General features: G+C 52.4%; 1 protein-coding gene across 1 annotated transcript; it reads right to left on the bottom strand.

Moving 5' to 3' along the window:
* Positions 1-11,746: 11,746 nt before the first annotated feature.
* Positions 11,747-13,156, bottom strand: HOXB1 (homeobox B1). Its single transcript, XM_030295244.1, has 2 exons — positions 12,571-13,156; positions 11,747-12,075 (listed from the first exon to the last, which is right to left on the bottom strand). The coding sequence occupies exons 1-2, from the start codon at positions 13,154-13,156 to the stop codon at positions 11,747-11,749; spliced, it is 915 nt and encodes a 304-aa protein (XP_030151104.1).
* Positions 13,157-13,783: the final 627 nt, after the last annotated feature.

Raw genomic sequence — 13,783 nt, 5'->3', positions numbered from 1 at the left:
GCCTGATGCGGGGCTCGAACTCACAGACTGTGAGATCATGACCTGAGCTGAAGTCGGACGCTTAACCAACTGAGCCACCCAGGCGCTCCTCGTTGTATAGAAACTATTAACTAAGGAAAGAGGAGCAGGATGGGGAAAGTTGTGGAAATGAGGTCTTAGGAGAAACAAATGAAGGAATCAGGAATGTGTATCACTCTGGAGAAGGAAAGACCCAGGGGCACACATGAAAGCTGTCTTCAAATATTTGGAGAGGTAGCACATGGCAAAGGAATTCAGAGTCATTCTGTTGGCTCCAGAGGCAGCAAAGAAGTAAGGTCAGCGGGCGTGAGACCTAAAGAGTCAAATTCCTATTCCATATAAAGAAATATTTCCTATCATTTAGAGCAGTCGAAATTGGAGGAATCTTCCTTTACAAATAGCAATTTCCCTATTGCTAGAGGCGTGGGAGCCCAGCACGCGGTCGTGAAGACTGGGTGAGGGTGTAAAGTCTATACAGTCTTTTCCATCTCCATGTTTTTCATTGTCCTTTTGCTTTGATTTGCCCCACCCTCATTAGCTAAGGCCATGTCAGGGGGGTACAAAGCGGAGAATTCCCAGCAATTGTCGACTTCAGCACTGTAACGTCCCGGGAAATTCACTCACCGGAAGGAGAAATAAAAGACTCTTGGGCTATGTTGAGGGAGTGCGTGGGGAAAGAGAGAAGGGAACAGAAGAGAGCGAGGCAATGCAGATTCCTCAGTTCTATGAGCTAGGAAGCAGCTAGATGGTCAACCAAAGGCAACATTGATCTGAAAGCCAGAGTAATATCTCATTTGGGGGCAGGAACTTCTCTTCACATCTGCCAAAGGCCAGAGAAAAACACTTCTCCCTGTTGCTAGAAGCAGATTTACAAGTAACTTACTCCTCCTCTGTCTCCATTCCCATAAACAACAAAACTCCTCCATTAAGTTTACAGAGTTGGGGAGTGTGTGTGTGTGTGTGTGTGTGTGTGTGTGTATTGGGAGGACAGGAGAGTCCTTTCTCTCCAGGCACACTTAGTATGGAAACACCTGCTATTCAGACCTTCGGGGACCTGTGAGCTTTTCTCTCTCCTCTCCCAAACAAGGGCTTCAGACTCCACTGGGAACCACACCCTGTAACTCAGGAAACTGCTCCCAGAATGAAGTGGGAAGGAGGGACTCTGGGGGTGCTGAGTTAGATCCTCTGTGACGGCAGGAAAATTCTTGGCATCTTAAACCTTGCCTCAGTTGAAAGGAGAGGTTGGGAGAGGACTCCCCCAGGCTTCAACTGACCTGAGAGAAGAATCTGAGTTATGCCTCGGCAACTGAGCAAACATTTACACTTGTCACCAAAAATAAATTTGAAAACTAAATTTAAAAGATCTAGGGGGGAAAAAGAGAGAGAGAATCAGGGCTTCTCTTGTTTTCCAAAGGAAGAATCTGACATTCAGTTCAGCTCAGCACCTGGCAAATGCAGAGGACAGAAGAGCAAGAGGTTTGTGTACTGATCAAATTAAATTCAAACCTAGGATCCTGTTTTTCTGCTCCGCCTTGGAGATTTGTAAACAAGAGAGCTGGAGGCAGAGAAGGAAAAAGAGCAAAATTTGCTTTAATTTTTTTCCAGTCTCCTGTATTCCTTTGACTTAGAAAATCATAAAGAGGTAAAAGGAAGACCCGTATCTATTGTATGGGTCTTTTCTTATTCAAACAGAGGGATTTTTAAAAGCGGGGTTTTCTCTGGTGAAATAGAGGGGGTTTTTCATAAAGGCAGGACTTAGGGACACACTGAGGTTATTTTTGTTAGATTAATACGACTCACATTTGATTATCTTGATTTTTTTTTGATGTGATAAGTTTGATTTTTTTTTCCCCAAATAGATTAAGATGTTGAAGAACCCGAAACTGGAGTTGGTAATAGGCACTAACCGGATGCTATTTTTCTTGTATTTTTGTATCCGTGCCTTCGTTCTTCATCATTAAATTCTAGGGATAAACACAAGTTCTTGCTCTTTTCCCTAGTCAGGGCAGGAAGACACAGGCAAAGCCTCCTAAACTGTGGGTTCAAAGACCCAAATGAAAACCAAGGGGAAGAAAAATCAGCTTTGCAGATCTTTGGTATTTGATGAAGATATTGTAGGAGATCAGCCATGTTTGGGACTTTTTGTTTGTTTATCTGTTTTGCTTTGTCTTCATTTTTGCTTTCCCTCTGAGCGCTTAGCCACACATCACCAAACTTGGTGAGCTGATTAATTTCCCACCGATTTCCTTTTCATTTCCATTCTGGGAGTTCTGTAGAGATAAACTCCACCCAGGGATTTTTCAGCAAAAGGCCCTCTTCCTTTTCACCTGTATGCCTAGAACGCTTCTGTTTTCCACTCACACTTCTCAGAAGTTTTGCTTTGCACCACTTACAGTCAAAGTAGAAACTCAAAGAGTGGGAGAGAAAGAGGACATTTTCATGCAGGCAACATTGGCTGTCTCCCCGGGAGCCCGCTTTCTCCAGCTTTTGCAGCCATGTCTGCAAAGCTGTGTACTCGATTTTTGGTCGAGAACACAAGCAACAGTGCTTGTTTAAGCGTGAGGGAGGCCAGCGTATCTGTGGGAATGTGTCAGGGTGTGGATTTCAATAGGTTTTGAAATGTTCCCACTGTAGGTGGGGGAGCCTGTGAGCATGCAGGCACTTTCAAAGGCATCTTCGCAATTCTCCGTTTCCAACGCACCTAAATTGCTGGATTTGAATTGCTGAATAGAGACCCCATGCCGGATTCAGCACCCCACCCCCACCCATCCTCCGGCAAAGCCGTTGCCTTCCTGCCCGCCTCTGGCTCTTGGTAGCTTCAGCCCCCTGGGTCAGATCTCTCCTGCCAAACCCCAAAGGTGGGGATTGAACACTGAGTTCTGGAAAATGACTGAGTGTAAATGGGAGACACCGTGGAATGACTGGAGGTGGTGGAGGGGGCACGGGGGGAAGAAGTTTGGAACCGAAGAACAATGTGGGATAGCTCGTCCACCATCTACCGGCCTGTGTTTGCTTACATACACTCTGAAGACTTTTCTCCTGAACAGCATGTTGTCCAGATTTTGCCTCTTCAGACTCCCCGTCCTAAAAAACAACAGCAGCTGCTTCCGATTCTGTGTCTCCCTCTCTCTCTGCCCCTCCCCCGTTCATGCTCTGTCTCTCTCTGTCTCAAAAATAAATAAAAAAAAAAGTTAAAAAAAAAAAAAAAAAAAAGGGGGCGCCTGGGTGGCTCAGTCGGTTAAGCGGCCGACTTCGGCTCAGGTCATGATCTCGCGGTCCGTGAGTTCGAGCCCCGCGTCGGGCTCTGTGCTGACAGCTCAGAGCCTGGAGCCTGCTTCCGATTCTGTGTCTCCCTCTCTCTCTGCCCCTCCCCCGTTCATGCTCTGTCTCTCTCTGTCTCAAAAATAAATAAAAAAAAAAGTTAAAAAAAAAAAAAAAAAAAAAACAACAGCAGCTGGCAGAGGCTGTGGCCTGTTTGAAGTGGGGAATCCGAGAACCCTGGCCAAAGGCATTAAAACCATGCCCAGGACCCGTGGCCCTTGACGAATCTGCAGGTTGCTGCTGAGGCATTCTTCCCCCCAACTTTGTTCCTCCTAAGGGACCCCCGATCTAGAAATCTAGCCCCAGGGTGGAACAGAGGGTGCAGGGGACTGTTCCTTTTCCTAGACGGTTTTCCCTTCCCTTTCCCTTTTCTGTTCCAGGGTGGAACAGAGGGTGCAGGTGCCTGTTTCTGCGATCAGGATCCATGTGTGTACCTCAGTGGTAGGAATGAGCAAAAGGGTGTCATCAATAGCCAACAATTTCCAATGATAGCAACTGACCAGGCTAGGCTGGGTGATCTTCCCGAGAGCGGGGAACTTCCAACAGGCGGCCATCTTTGCCCGAGTTCCATTAAGCATTGAAAGTAATGCTTTCCCGGGGCGCCTGGGTGGCGCAGTCGGTTAAGCGTCCGACTTCAGCCAGGTCACGATCTCGCGGTCCGAGCCCCGCGTCAGGCTCTGGGCGGATGGCTCGGAGCCTGGAGCCTGTTTCCGATTCTGTGTCTCCCTGTCTCTCTGCCCCTCCCCCGTTCATGCTCTGTCTCTCTCTGTCCCAAAAATAAATAAAAACGTTGGAAAAAAAATTAATAAAAAAAAAAAAGAAAGTAATGCTTTCCCTTGTTGTTCCGTTTCAGACCCAATAAGCCCATCATCCCCTGCTCTGTGCCTATTGGCCCCAGAAAGGGAAGATATCCCAAGTATTTTTAGAAAAGATAAAAGGAAACCTTAGTCTATCCATGTCTGAGTGACCCTAGACTCTGTGGGGTTGAGTTGGGAGATGGAGAGGGAAAAGAAAGGCTTATTTGCGCCAGGAGTGACTCACTGGGATCTCCTCACCTGGATCTCTCTGCAGAAGGACAACCGTTCCATCCCTTTTCTACCAACGTTTCTACAAATCTAAACACCCAGGGGCCCCTGGCTGGCTCAGTCCCTAAAGCATACTCTTGACCTCAGGGTTGTGAGTTCGAGCCCCATGTTGGGGGTAGAGCTTACTTAAAAAAAAATCCAGCTGGGCCTTCAAATCCCTTACATTTCCAAAGTTGAGTCTTTTCTTGAGTTTGCTAAACTAAAGGAAGCCCAAATAAAACTTCTGCGGGTGAACCCTGGGAACAGACTAACCCTGAAGCTACAGAAATCAACTCTCTCTGTCATTTGCCAGAGATAGACACCTTTAACGTACAAAAGTAGGAGAAGAAGAAAATGCCTCCCGAGTCCCCTCCCATCCGCAACCTTACTTTAATTACCTTCATGGTAACACGTCGATTATGTTAACAAGCTTGCACTAATCAAACACCTGAAACTGACATCCTTTGAGAGCACCATTTTGGGGGTACCGGCCTTCTAGACAGGAGCATTTTGCTTCACTAGTCACTTTATCAACAAATGCAGCATCTACTCTGTGCCAGGCACTAAAAACGGAGCCAGGAACAAAACAGACAAAAACCTCAGCCTTCATGGACGGTAAAATCTAGAATGTTAGGAGATAAGAGACTGTTCTCATACGTGGCTGCTGGAAACTGTGTGTCGCCTCATTATGTACAAGCGCTTTTAGTGTCTTTGGAAAAAGAGCCCAGACTGTTACGAGTTTACCGAGTGTCTCTACGATTAAACATAGCCCATGATACTAATCACGTGCAGAGACATGACCCTTTGTAGCCCTGGACCCAACCCAACGGGCCCATTTTAGTCCAAAAAGACCATCGTTTGCTGAGTCGTCTCTCCTCTGGGAGGCCCCGGTTGCTTGCCGGTCCAGCAAGAGTGGAGAGACCAGGGCATGACCCCACGACCGGGGCCCTTCCCCTCCCCTCTTCTGGCCTCAGCAATCCCCTGGACAGGCAGCTCCACCAGGGCTGGGGGTGGGGGGCTGCTAGCCATTTTAGGGCTGAACTCTCCATGAACCAGGAAAGGAAGGGGGGGGGGCAGCAAAGCAGAGCCAGCAGGAGCAGGCTAGGGAGGCCAGGCTTCTGGGCAAACCTCTCTGGCTGGGTAAATATTGAGCTGCCTCATCTCCAAGGTGGGGGTTGAAATGGAGCTGTCAGACCAGAGTAAACTGAAGGGAGCTTCAGGCCCCAAAGGAGCAGAGAGCACATGCTTTGTGGGGCTCCTTCCCTCCTAGGTTCTCTTGCAGGCAGAAAGGGCTGCAGGACTGAGAATTGTCTGGACTCAGGCCAGTGATCTTGAGAGCCTGGAGGAAATGGACTGGGGGTAGGAAGAGAAAGAGTGATTTTAATTAGCTCTAACTAGGCCAGTAGACTATATCCAACAGGATGATTCCTCCACCCACCCTCCCACCCTCCGATCCCCCCACTAAGCTTAACATTCTTTCTTACTTATGTCTTCTTCTGTCCTCAGATGAAAGGATGAGTCAAGCTGCAGTGGGATAATCCAATTTACATCAAAGACTGGGAAAGCAGGCCCAGAGAGACCGGGTGACTTCCCTGAGGACGCACAGGAGTCTCTCGATAGAGTAAACTTGCGTCTCCCGACTTCTTACAAAATTCTTTCTTTCTCTGAAGTATCTGACCCGTTCATTTCCTAATGAAGAGAACAACCGTGGACAAGGGCCAGGAGGCCTTTGAGCTAAAGTCTACAGCTGCTCGAGCCTCTCTAGTCTCCCAAGAAGGGACATTAAATAGCTTGCATCTCCAACTCCTGTCCCACCCAGGACTGACTCTGATTATTGAAAGCATTGAGAAAGCCAGGGAAACAACAAAGCTGAAGCCTCTGGAATATTGCGATTGAGTCATGCAAAGGAGGTCATTCAAGGAAGTCCTGAGACTCCGGACTGAGTCATCAGACAAAAAAAAAAAAAAAAAAAAAAAAAATCTAGTACAACTGGAGAGGGTGCCAATGTCGTGGAGTATAGTGAAAATGTGCTCCCAGAGTTCTGCAAGAAGGCTATCCTGCCAAGAGCATGGCTCATCGTGACACTGAACCAGTATTCTGTGGGGCTACCCTCAATCCTTTTGTTCGTAATCATTCTATTCCCTCACAGCAAGTCTCGTGGTCATGGTACCAGGTGGGTCTGTGGGTGCAATGCAGGAGGACCACGGCTGGAGGACGTCTGCTCCCATCATGCCAAGACCAAGAACAACTCAGCGCAAGAAAGTAAGAGAAAGGTCTTATGCGAATAGAAACATAACACAGAAAATCTCTACTGAATCCACTACCAGGCAGTGTTCTTTTTTATTATTATTTTACTTGAGAGAGAGAGAAAGAGAGAGCTGGGAGAGGGAGAGAGAGAGAGAATCTTAAGCTGGCTCCATGCTCAGCGGGGAACCCGACGCGGGGCTCAGTCCCAGGACTGTGAGACCCCAACCTGAGCTGAAATCAAGACTCGAGACGTTTAATGGATTGAATCACCCTACCAGGCAGTGTTCTAAGTAGGTCTCATATACCTCCTTTATTCCTCAACAGCCTCCATTTTATAGCTGAAGAAATGGAAGCACAGGGAAATCGAGTGACCAGCAATAGCTCACCCAGCTAATAAGGGGGGAAGGGGGGGACCGCATTGAAAATGAAGTGACACTTTAGAACCCTTGCCCTCCACCAGTGTAAGTCGGGAACTCAAAATGTCTGCCTTCTTCTTGCCCAGCCTCCCATAATGGGAGGGAGAAAGGTGCGGAGGCCGTGAGAACTGTCCCCCTCCATGGGGGAGTGCCCTGAGACCTGAAGGAAATGAGGGGGTCTTAGTCAGGTCTGCTTGAGCTGTTCTCAGCTGCTAAGGAGGGAATCCCTTCTATGGACCCATAACTTGCCCTTAGACCCCTAGACGTATCAGGGATCCAACAAGATCCGAGTGTGACAAGTAAGCGTATGTGTGTGCAGTCCTGAAGGTCCAGATGTGCCCTGGAATAGATTAAGGACCATAGAAGTGGGAGAGGACATGGCCCTTATCATGATGACAATTACTATTAGAGCCCACGTTTATTTATTAGGGACTATTCCAAGTATTTTTCACATATGAACTAATTTAATCCTAACATCAACCCTGTGCGATAGGTACAATTACAATCCCCATTTTGTAGGCAGGGAAACTGGTCGCAGGGAATTAGACAACTGGCCCGTGGCCACCAGGCTATGACAGGCGAGGTTTGAAGGAGTTGAACCCAGGTATCCCAGACACTTCCCCAAATCCTCAGCCTTCCTTCCAGACTCATCTGGATCCCCACCCCCATCTGAATCATCCCGAGATGCCCCCAGCCTCCCCATCCCAACTCCCCTCCAGCAGCCCAGCGGTTTGGGTGCAAAGGAATGTTCGTAACAAAGAAACTAACTTAAAAGTAAGAAGAACTTCAGGGTTTTTTAAATCTCTTTTTCTTGTCTCTCTTGTGCAGGAGATCAAAGGGCCTCATGTTGGGAGAACAAACGCTGAAGAAGAAGGCAAATGAAAGAAGAAAAGTTCACACTTGGGGCTGAGAAACAGATGGTGTGGAGGGAGGCTTGGGTGGAGTGGGAAGGCTCCACCGCCCCCCTCCCCCGACAGTGGGGGAGGGGTGCGGAGATGCTCCTCCGAAGCCTTAACAGACTTGCAACCAGCCCTGAGAAGAATTCTGTCTCAGGTGAGGAATCAAGGGGAAAAAATTCTCTTAACATTTTAATTTTCGGGGCGCCTGGGTGGCTCAGTAAGTTAAGCGTCTGACTTCGGCTCAGGTCATGATCTCGCGGTCTGTGAGTTCAAGCCCCGCGTCAGGCTCTGCGCTGACAGCTCAGAGCCTGGAGCCTGCTTCGGATTCTGTGTCTCCCTCTCTCTCTCTCTGTCCCTCCCCTGCTTGCGCTCCATGTCTCTCTCTCTCTCTCTCTCTCAAAAATAAAGGAACATTAAAAAAATTTTTTTAAGATTTATATTTTCAAAACAGGAGATTTTTCTCGAGTTGGTCATGGTAAATGGAGGTGTGGGGGTGGAGGGCTTTCCAGTTCTGCAGAAAATGCACTTTCAGATCTCCTGGTGAATATAATTCTCCTCACCCCCTCGAGGGCTGTGAAAAACCCACCTTTCTGAAAGCCACAGAGGAATCCATAAGTAAAGCAGTTTGGTATCTATTCTGGAAAGTTTAACAGTGAAAGCCATCAACATACTTCAATAGCGGAAAAATGTGTTTCTGTTTGTGTTGCCGTCCTCCTCCTCTGTCAGTTTTGATAGGAAAATGCACAGCGACCTTTTCTTTATCCAACTAACTGCCTTCTGTGTAGACCAGTCTGGAGTCCAAGTGGGATTTAGGGGAGCGCAAAGTGGGAACCATGTTTGCACCTAAGGAGATAGGAGACTCAGGCTCATTGTGGATTATTTTGAGGCGCCCCGCTGTTAACAGAGAATCAATTTGCCCCTCACCCTTCCCCGGGGGAATCTGAGGGTTCCTTCTGCTATGACCAAAATCAAATGCGCCGGCCTTCCCCTTCCCTCCTGTCTCCTCCATCACGCTTCCCTCAGGACCTGTCAGCCCCAGTCTGAGGTCCAGCTCCACCACCCCTGTGGCCCTGCTCTAACCACTGCTCCTTCTCCTTCCCTGCATCCTTGCTCATTTGCTGGCCCCAAGGTTGGAGGGTCCACAAATCCCTCCACCAGAAGGCTCTACCGGCTTACAGTAAATGGCTCCAAGCAAGGGGAGTTTTGTTTCCACAGACACTTGCTCTGTCCCCTCGGTCAAGGTGACCCCCTTTGGGGAAGCCAACCTTGGTGGCAATTTCAATTCAATGCAGAAAAGCAGTTAATAGATTTGTTTAAGGACAGAGGGCAAGACAGCAGCCTCTGGGAAAGCTAAGCACACACTTCCCTTCCCCTCCGGCTGGGCTGTGCAACTCTCGATAACGTTGCCGCTACTATAATGGCATCGTTTTCATTAGGAAGCAAATGCTCAGCGTTTCTTACGGACGCTCCTAGTCCTTTTCGCAGCCTCTCCTCCTTTGAGGTCAGAATTAAGTAGATGGGGTGGATAAGACAACCCCTTGGTCCCGCTCCCCCACCCCCATGCCCAGCTGTCCAGGCTCCGGGGCCTTTGGACTCCCCGGGTCACCGGAATCAATAAACCGGGCCGAGCCCGCAGGCCGATGTCAGCTCGACGGCACTGCGGGGCGAGTGAGCGATGGCGGTTTGGTGGCCGTCGCGGAGCTTCCTGAGCCCCGGCCCCCCGCCTCCGCCGACCAAAGGTTTGTCAGTGGGACCGGCCAGGAGACAATAGCTGCCCCCGCGGGCTCGCTGTTGGCTTGTTTGGAAAAGCCCAGAGGCGCTTCGAGGTAAAAAGGTCAGCGCGGGATTGGGATTTACCTCGGGGAGGGGGGGGGGAGGGGGAAGGGCCTCTGCTCCCCGCCCCCAGGCCCTCCCACGTCCTCCAACAGGCCCGCTGGGCGCTGGGCGGGCTACCTGCCCTTCTCCCGAGCCCCACCCCTCCCGCCCCGGTCGTGGCCGCCTCCCCTCTGCCGTCCAGCGGCCCGGAGACCCGGGACGTTCACCTTGAGCCAGGGAAGGGCCCTTCGGAGGCGGGCCGGCTAGGGCCAGAGTCTCCCAGCTACCCTGGCTTCCTTTGTCCCGATGTCCCCATCCCCGTTGGTTGGGGGCTTGCGGGTGGGAACTGCGGGCGTTAGGGGGTAACCCGTGTGCCCTTCTGGAGTTTGTCAGCGACCCATCCTCTTTCTCTGAGCAAGAATTGATTGGGAGGGGGCACCTTACATAGCTTCCCCACCCCCACCTCACTCCTTCAGCAAACTTTCAGTGTGAAGGCCCACTCCATGCCAGGCCTCCCTCTGGGCCTGGGGGAGAGAGCAGGGGGAGGGAGGGGGTAGAGGGCCTTTGCTTTCCCCCACACTGCCTCCTCTTTTTTTTTTTTTTTTTTTTTTTAGCACCTTTTCTGTTCTCTTCAAATAATGTTTCTCGCTTTTCCTGCCTCCCTCCCTCTCAGGACCCTCTCCGGGCGATTTCCTTCCCACTCTCTTTTTCCCACCTCTTTTCCTGGCTGCTCCAATGACCCAAGGACTGACCACAGTCAGACCTGGAGGCTGGGGCCCAGTTCTGCTTTGGTCCCACCCAGTAAGTCCTCTTTATCCAGCTGAGGTCTTCCAGCTCAAATCTTTCCAGCCCAACCAGCATTCACCAAATCTTCCCCCATGTCTCCTCAGGGCTCTTGGAGTATGACGCCTCTTCCACCCTGGGGAGGGGGGGGGGAGGTGGAGGAGCAGACGGAGTCGGGAAGAGGGAAAAACACAGACTTTATTGAAATGAGGTAGCTGGAGGTACAGAGAGAACCCGGCTCGCTTGGGGCTCAGGTTTCCAGAAACTCCCGTGGCACCTCCACTGTTTCTAAGGTTCAGAGAAATGCTTGCTGCTTTTGGGAGCTCTCACTGCACCTGGGCCTCCCTAGGCTGCCCCAGGGGTAGAGGTGGATGGGGAGGAGGGTCCTGGAGGCAATAAATAGGGGAGGAACTAGTGGGGGCGTGCCAGCGCCTTCCGGGTAGAGGCTTGCTGGGGGCAGGCCTCGAACAACGTTCCAGAAGTCTCCGGGAGTACCAAGTTCCAAAACACTTTGGTGGCTTAGAGATGAGGTCGCCGGTGGAAGGAGGCAGGTCTCAGAAAACAACTTCTGGAGGCTGAGTTAGTGCAATACAAATGTGCCAGGAGGGGACAATAAGGTTGGGGGGGCAGTTTTTTTGGTCTGTCACAAGGCAGCTGGTGCTGTTGTAAGGTCTGTGGTGACTGGAGAGATTAAGCATTGGTAACAGGCCTGCACCCAAAAACCTCCCTCAGGAGAAACTTCAAGGCCTTCCCTCTGTCCCGGCCTAGAAGGGAGAGTTAGGAACCGAGGGCTCCGGAAGAGTCCTTGAGACTCAAAGGCACTGACTGAACACACGGAACTTGGAAAGAAGGGAGAATTCAGGAGGGTGTGGCTGGCTTCTACCCCACCCACGTGCTGGTCCCCAGATGAAAGGCGGAAGGAAGCCCTTCCCTCCACAGTTGACACGTTCCGTGTCTCCCATGCCTCTGGTCCTGTAGGGTCCCCAGCCATCAACACCCCGCCCGGACCAGAGAAAGGCGTTTCCCCAGTCTCCCCAAAAGCAGCTGTAAACGAGCGCCCGGCCTTGGTGACGGGTGGCTGGAACGATGAAGTCGAGGCCTGGCTTAGGGAGAGCGGAGGAGAGGGGCTGGACTGAGGCGCTCCAGAGCGGAGGAGCCCCGACGGTCGGTCGGAAGGTTTCATTCAGGAGGTGATAGAGCTGGGCGAGGCCTCCGGGGAGGTGCACGTCGACTGGTCGGAAGCGTCTCCAGCCGCCTCCTTGGGACAACCCGGAGGGGCTGGGGGCACCCGGCTTCCCTCCCGCTCGCGCTTCTTCTGCTTCATGCGCCGGTTCTGGAACCAAATCTTGACCTGCGTCTCGTTGAGCTCTAGGGTGGCGGCGATCTCCACCCTCCGGGCCCGGCTCAGGTACTTGTTGAAATGGAACTCCTTCTCCAGCTCGGTCAGCTGCCGCGTGGTGAAGTTGGTGCGGAGGCCGCCGGGCGCGCCAAGGCCCAGCTCAGACACCTTCGCTAGGGGGGGCGGGGCGGGAGAGAGAGGGGGCCACGTCAGTTCTCTCACCTCTTTCTCCTTCCCCTCTCCTCCTCCTGGGTCAGCTCTAGCTAACCCCCCCCCCCACCGCTTCCTTCCAACTTCAGCTCTCAATGTGCCCTTGGATCACCAGACACCCCCAAATTCAGACCAAGCCCCCTTCTACCTCCCCCATCTCCCCCCCCCCCCCAACATAAGCAGGTCCTGGGTCTGTGCTGGGCACACAGATCGAGAAGCAGGGGAGTGCGGGGGGAGGGGGGCGGTGTGGAGACTTACTCCTAAACGTAACCGGGCACTTGCTGGGCACTCGCTGGGCAGGGAAACCCCAAGTGACCTGAAACTGGGCGGAGCGCTCTTACCTGCCTCTACTGGACTGCTCCACCTGTCCTGCCGTCCCAGGCCTAGGACACCCTCAGTGCAGGAGAAGCAGAGCTGTTTGGGGCCCCGGAGAAGGGGTGGCCACGCCTGTCTCATACCTGTCTTGGGTGGGTTCCTCTTAACCTTCATCCAGTCGAAGGTCCGGGCTGTGGGGGTGCTGGGTTCTGACGGGCAGGGCGATTCCTTGTCCTCGGAGAGGAGATCAGCATAGGCCGATGCAAAGCTCGCCGTCTGCTCGCTCCCGAAAGGGGGCTGCGGGGGAGGGTACGGCCCCGGGCCCGCTCCACCGGTTCCGTAGCCGTCCGACAAGCCCCCTAGCTGGGCCCCGTAACTCGAAGGATGGTAATAGCCTCCGTCTCCTTCGGGTTGGCCCAGAGGGTAGTACTGAGAGGGCCCGTAGCTGGGGCTGCAGGCGGCCGGGGCGTACCCCGAGGTCGCCGAGCTGGGGAAGGGCACCCCGAGCGCAGAAGGCGGCTGCTGGGGGGGATAGCCTGAGTTCTGCTGGAGCGCGGGGCTGGGCAGTCCCCCGCCATAGCGGGTCTCCCCTGCGTAGCTGTCAACAGCCGGAGCCGAGCTGGGGGGGAAGGAGGTAGGGGCGCTGTGGGCGCTGTGGGCGCTGTAGGCGCTGGGCCCCCGGTTACAGAGTGGGTACTCTAAGAAGGAGTTCATCCTATTATAGTCCATGCGTGGAGGCCGCAGGAGGGTCGGCCCGTCTGGGGGAGACACCCTCTTGCCCTACAACCTTTCGGCAGTATGTCACAACGCTGAAGCTTGCATCCATGGCCTGGCCCAGCTCGCCTGGGCCAGGGCTCCCCCAGGAAGGGGGTAGGGAGTGGGGGTGGAGGGGCGCATGTGATCTCTCCCAGGCCAATGGGCGCAGCGGGCCAGAGTTTGGCAGCCCCAGCGCCCATCCATCACCCCCCAAACATTAGCATGACAAAGACACTTCAATCACCCGCAGCCCATCCATCTGAGAGCGACGTGGAAGCGTCAAAAACATCTTTCTTCAAAGACTTTTGGAAAGAAGGGACCAGAGGGAGAGGGGGTAAAAGTTAGAGGAATATTCAAGACTTTCCTCCCCTCCCAACCCCCAAGGCCTTCAATAGGCTCCTGGGTTATTAGATTTGGACAAATTCAACCCAGCTGCCCCTCACTCTTTCCACCCCCCCAAAGGAGCCTTGCCCCCCCACCCCCAAGGCTGTAGACTGGGAGGTGGGGTATCTAGCCTCCTTACTTTGCCCAGAACTCCCACTCCTGGTCTCTGTCTCCCAATTTATCTTGGGGTGATGAGCTAGGACAGCGGGGGGTGGG

Source organism: Lynx canadensis, chromosome E1 (assembly GCF_007474595.2).
Source record: "Lynx canadensis isolate LIC74 chromosome E1, mLynCan4.pri.v2, whole genome shotgun sequence".
In the NCBI taxonomy this organism is placed as follows: Eukaryota; Metazoa; Chordata; class Mammalia; order Carnivora; family Felidae; genus Lynx; species Lynx canadensis.
The sequence above is the reverse complement of the archived record's forward strand: the minus strand, read 5'-3'. Positions and strand labels throughout refer to the sequence as shown.